Source organism: Mustela lutreola, chromosome 3 (genome assembly GCF_030435805.1).
Source record: "Mustela lutreola isolate mMusLut2 chromosome 3, mMusLut2.pri, whole genome shotgun sequence".
In the NCBI taxonomy this organism is placed as follows: Eukaryota; Metazoa; Chordata; class Mammalia; order Carnivora; family Mustelidae; genus Mustela; species Mustela lutreola.
The window spans coordinates 34453819-34459818 of NC_081292.1; the positions used below are offsets into that span (position 1 = coordinate 34453819).

The following is a 6000-nucleotide window of genomic DNA, read 5'->3' on the forward strand; positions in this document are numbered from 1 at the left end:
TCTGAGTGGGCCCAAGTCTGGAACCCTAAATTCATCTCTGGTTAGAGTCAGAGTAGTTTATCTGGTGTCCAACAAAGACACAGTTCACTGGACTGATTTCAAGACAAATTATCTAAGGTAAGACTTGGGAAAGAGGTTCTAAGATAAAACTTCATTTGCTCAGCGGGATCATTTCTCCAACTCTTCATTTTTACAGGCTGGTGTGCGACCGTCCATCACGCAGCGCCCAAGCCGGCAGAGCTCCCAGGCTCCCTGGAGAGACAGTAACGAGGTATGACGGGTGCGACAAGGGGGCTGCACAGTCCCTGGAGAGCCTGTGACACGATGTATGTCACTCTGCCCAGGTGGGGTCTGGGCCACAAGCACATGAGACTTCCTAAACTTTATGAACTGCCTGGGTTTGCTCCCACCTGTTTTTGTAGTGATTTTTGCAAAATGACCCTGGTAACAAAGAGGCTTGTGTTTGGCAAAGGGAGCAGAGGAAAGTGGGGATGTCTTCTTGCTATGCAACCAATCAGGTAGACAAGAACCCAGAGAGAACGAGCAGATGGAACTTCTGAGGAAAGAAAACATCATCTCTGGGGACTCCAGGAGAATACAATGGACACAGGAAGTGCTAGGAGATTTAGTCATTAAAGAAAGGTCACTTGGGGTCCCATACAGGCACAGTGTTAGGCATGGGGATCTGGTGGTGAGCAAAAAGACCCCCTATCAAAGTAATACAGCTTGTCATGCTTGAGGGGCAGGTATCCATTGATAAATTATCTGAAAATATAACCACAAGCATAACAGGTAGATAGAAGGAGCTGGGAGAGGGCCGGAAGGAGGGAGAGAGGAGCCTTATCCATCAGAAAGCCCCAGGTGGGCTCTCTCCTGGTACTCCCTCTCAAGGAAGGAGGCAGGATAACACCACCCCACCCCCCACACCCAAGAGGGCCTTCAGGAACAGTCCTGCTTCCTCTGCCATGCTCCTGCAGCTGTCTGCAGGCACACAGCTCCCCATCCCCCACTCCCCAGCAAAATGAGCTACCCAAGCCCCTGCACTCCTCCAGCATCTTTCCCATATTATGTTCCAGGATGGTCCACAGGCTGACCTGAAGTGTGTCTACCTTTGTGTCTGTCTCCACTAATTATTCATTTTTTACAGTTCAAGGAACGTATCTTACTCAACTTTGCGCCTAATGTATATTGAATGAATAAGAGAGCAAACGTCTTTTATCTTTTGTCTGTGGACACAGGGAAACAAAGACCTAGAATATTGTCTTAATGACATTATCGAGATGAATAAAGGTCAGCACATTTAAGCATTACACTGAAACCAACAAGGTACATTTTAATAGGACTAAATTTAAAAACCTCCACTTTGGGTGACTGAAATCAGTAGTATGACTGCAGGACTCGTGGCTGCGGGGTGGAGGGAAGCCATTCATTTGGCCAACATTTACTGAGTGCCACCTATATTCCAGTCACTGTTCCAGGAGCTAGATATTCAGCACAGACAACATCTCTGAGATGACAAGACTTAAATTCAACTAGAAAAAAAGATCTACAGGTTTTAATCAATCACAAGTTTAATGTGAGTCATTGAGGTAATACAGCAGCAACAAGAGCAGGAAAACAAACAAATCCTAACCTGATTTTACCTGCACCGAGAGATCATCAGTGCCTGCACATTGCCCTGTGCTACCCAACTACCACATAAGAGCTTGGAGCTAACCACAGGTCTCTGGTATCAAGAGGGACTCTGATATGCAAGGGACATAGCATATCTGGAATAACACGGTCAGGTCCCCACAAGTCTGACAGATGACCGAAAGATCTGCATGTGTTTGGACTGGAGAACTAGAGGTCAGATGAGATGCGACAGTTTTCTTCAAATATTGAGAGTTGTCTATACGAGACTTGATTGCAAAGGCGTGGAGTTCACCAGGTAGAAATTACAAAGCAGCCGGAAGAGTTTCTCACAAGGAGAACTGCTCCACTAAGGTATGAGGGACCTCCTTCCCCAGGGAAGACATGTCCCATCTATAGTAGAAGAAAACTATGGTATCCAAGACCAAAATATAAAGAGACCACAGTAGATTTTGAGTCCCATCAACCGTAAAAGCAAGAATTCTATAGTTAATCTTCCATCAATCAAGAAGGCAGTATTTAGGGGTACAGGCTTTGGATTCAAGCAGAGCTGGATCCCAGAACTGGATGGGGGGAAAGTCACTAGCACACTCCATGCCTCATTCCCTTACTAGTAAGAGAAGGATGGTCACAGTTCCTACCTCATCCTGGCCATGAGGACGAAGTTCTGTTAACTTCTGTGAGATGAGTTCTGTTAAGTGCTGCTTCGTACAGTCCCCGGCCCTTGGTAAGTCATCAATAAACACTAGCTGATAGTAATAGTAAGTGTTCTTCATTTTATTTTGCTTATTTCAATTTATTTGGGTAAACTGTTTGCTGGGAGTCTCTATAATTTTGTAATCCTCAATCGTGCATTTATAAAAGCAATTATTATAGCAATTTAAAACTGTAAAATAGAAGGACTTTAGAGAAACTTGAAATGTTCTATTTCCTAGAGAAATTAGGAAAATACCTCACAGTACAAGAAAGTATAGTTAAGGTTGTAATTTAAGGGACTTGTGATCAAATTGAGGTAAATCAAGGGTGTTACTCACGTACAGGATGGCTGAGCTGGCTGGGCAGGGCAACCTCAGAGACTCCCTTTCTCCTGGAGAGATCCCCAGCAGACAACGGAAGTAAAAATCAATCCAGCAAACTGATTTTATGAGGACTAAATCATGTCAGACCAATTTAATTTCCTCCTGTGACAGCAAGACAGGCTGCTATGACACAGGGAAGCAACAGGCTATCAGATACTGTGGTTTGGGCTAAGTCTTCAATTCCAGCCTACGTAACAGCTGAACCTAAAAACCTAATTGAACTCTGCTGGCTAGTGAAGATGATCTCCCAAAACAGGAACCAGAGGCTCAGGATCTACTTTTTGAGTAAGAGGGAGGCAAGAAAGTCCTTTCCTTTGTATGACTGGCAGAAAAACACGCCCCCCCCCCATCCTGCAGTAAAATGCAGAATTCATCCAACAAATATTTATCAAACACTCTCCTGTGACATGCCCCCAGTCTGGACTGCATTAAGAAACTGAAGTAAAATTTACAAGCAGACATGCTTAAATGGGACTTTTCAGTAGACGTGAGTATGGAGTTGGTGGGGGGGGGGGGCAGTGCACCAGAAGAAATGGAAACTTTGGACTGGGTTGGGTGTTTCAATGGAATAGGGTGGAGTTTTAAAGAGCAGCTATGGGGGGCACCTGGGTGACTCAGGTGGCTAAACCTCTGACTCTAGAATTTAGCTCAGGTCTTGATCTCAGGGTCCTGAGAGGGAGCCCAACTTGGGGCTCCACGCTGGGCGTGGAGCCTGCTTAAGATTCGCTCTCTCCTTCTGCCCCTCCTTAACCCTACCAGAGTCCCTGCTCAACCTCTCTCTCTCTCTCTCTAAAGAAAAAAAAAGAAAAGAAAAAAGAGCAACTGTGCGATGAGAAAGGCACTTTGAAGAATCCAGGTTAAAGGGGTCCAAGTGGGCAAACTTAGGTAGCAAGGACGCCTTCAGGATCACCTGCCTGGCAAGGCTGGCCCATCTTTGGCAAGGAACCACAAATCAGCATGCTCATCCCAGGCCCTACCTGTTGCAGGGACCACTCTGATGAGGCACAATGGGATAGGAGTCAGGATAGCAGACTAAAAAAGAGTAAGTACTGGAAATGAATATTTAGCCATCCCATAATAACCATCTCATACCCACAGGTAGATACACACACACAATATACTCCCAGTTCCCAAGGCAACCATTCCTTGAAGCTGTACTCTGTTGGTTTTTGTTTTCATTTTTCCATACTAGATCTTTGCAACCATTTTTCCTTGGAGTGCAGCTCTGGCCTTTGACTCTGTGAAGTACCACACCTCCCAAGAAATGCTGTTAAATCTAACATTTACCAGGTCCCTTATGAAGGCTCATGTCTTATCCTCATTTCTGACACTGAATTGAGCCAACACATAATTTGGAAACTTGCTGAAAGCCCTGATGACACAAAGAAACCATTATGATCACTGCAGTGAGTCCGAAACATTACAGACAAATACAGTGTTCTGTCTTGAACCATTTTCACTGACAGTTCTTCCCTTTTTTTTTGGTTTTTTGTTTGTTTGCTTATTTGGTTTTTTTAAAAAGGGACTCACCAAGTTCGTATGGAAAGGGAGCCAGCTTTGGGCCTAAAAGATGGAGAGACTGATTCTTAAGATTAAAACAGCAGCCCTTATGAAGGAAGCACGGATTTAGGAGTATTGAACTTTCTAAGAGTATTTCACATTTCTTTCCTCCTCCTGATAACATACAGTGTGCTTCAAATTAATCTCATTTTCTATCTCAGAATTCATTTAAAAATGCCAACAACATAAACAGGTCTGGAAAGAGTTAAAGCATATTATGCAAATAATGATCTAGCTTTTGACAACATCCATATACTAAGTAGTGAGGTGTTCTCCTTTTCCACCAGCACATTTATGACTAAAGGTCAGTCTGCGGTAACAGATTATCTTCATCTCTATAATCATTAGTGTCTGCTTTAAAAAAAAAAAAATCTGCTAGGTGACTGGACCAGAAAGTTCTCTGCATATCCTTCTGTTAAATTTCTGCTAGTGGGGCATGAATGGTAAGAGTGTGTAAATGCACAGCCCCAGTCCACATCCGTGCCCTGCCTCCTAGGAAGTACGGAGGCACCGCAGGGTGGGGAAAAAGTCTTCACTCTGGAACACCTGCTGGGGAGAAGTGAGCTTCAGTGCAGAACCAATGGTGGGGCGAGCGGGCGTGCTTTGTGCCCTGAACTAGGATTCTGGTTTTCGCAGCCCGAAGGAAAGAAGGGGAAGCGAAGAGGAGGACTCCAACCAGGCAATCTGGGTCAGGCGCCCTGTCTATAAATCAAGGCAGAGAGAGTCCAGGTGGCGTGGCGGGGGGTTGGAGAGGGGGCCGGAGTGGGTCCACCGGGGCTGGCGGGGGAGGGGGGCGAGGGGGCGAGGAGACGAAGGCCAGCACGCCGGGGCGCGGGTGGGTGGAGGGGCAGGTGTGCGTGCCAGGTGGGCTGTCCTCGCGGCGGATGCGTCGGTCCCGGGACTGAGCGCCCGCGGCTCCCGGGACTGGCTCAGTGTCTGCAAGGGTGTCGCGCTGACCCCACTCGCTGGGCCTGGGTCTGTCGGTCTGCCAGCAGGCAGGTCCAGTCGGTATGCCGTCCTCACATCCCCTCGACCCCCTACCACTCGCACGGAAATCTCCGGCTGCCCCGGCGCCCCTCATCCTTCCCGCTGGTCTCTGGGCTCCGGCCTCCCGGCGCCCGGGGTCCGCGGCAGCCGCTCACTCACCCGCGTGCAGGCCGCCCGCCTCGGGGCCGCTGTCGGTGGCCGCGGCGCTGGGCGGCGCGTCCGAGTCGGTGTAGGTGAGCCAGGTGGACTCGGTCTCCCTGGTCCAGCTCTCGTAGTAGCGGGGCTCGATGGCATCAGCCCGGCTCCCGCCACAGCCCATCCTCCTGCGCTGCGGGCGCGCCCGGCGGCCCTTCGGCTCGCGGCTCCGGCGGCAGAGGCGGCTCAGCCCCGGCGGCGCAGCCCAGGCCGGCGAGGAGGCGGCTGCGGCGGCGGCGGCGGCGACATCGCGTCCCCGCCCGCGCGGCAACCAGGCGCCCAGCTCCCGCCTCGCCCCCCGCCCCCGACGCCTCGCCCTCTCCCCGCGCCCCTCCTCCCCGCTTCCCAGGCCCTCCCTTCCCGCGTTTCCCTTCCCTCCCTCGTGCCCTGCTCTCCCCTCCCCCATCCCCTCCCTCCCTCGGAGCACCGAAGCTGGTCGGGGGCGCAGGAGCAGCTACCAGAGAACGTGAGGACAGCGGGGGTCCCAAAAGAGGTTCGGCCCCACGGGCTGAGATTACGCTCCCAGGGTCCTGCGCATCCATCCATC

At 49.8% G+C, this 6000-nt stretch overlaps 1 protein-coding gene across 1 annotated transcript in view; it reads right to left on the reverse strand.

The window, feature by feature from the left end:
• BAALC (BAALC binder of MAP3K1 and KLF4) overlaps positions 1–5733 on the reverse strand; it is an 89825-nt gene extending 84092 nt beyond the window's left edge. Inside the window, exon 1 of the mRNA XM_059165873.1 lies at positions 5418–5733. Coding sequence (XP_059021856.1) covers positions 5418–5577 — 160 coding nt within the window. The 5' untranslated portion in view covers positions 5578–5733. The remainder of the gene's footprint in view (positions 1–5417) is intronic.
• Positions 5734–6000: the final 267 nt, after the last annotated feature.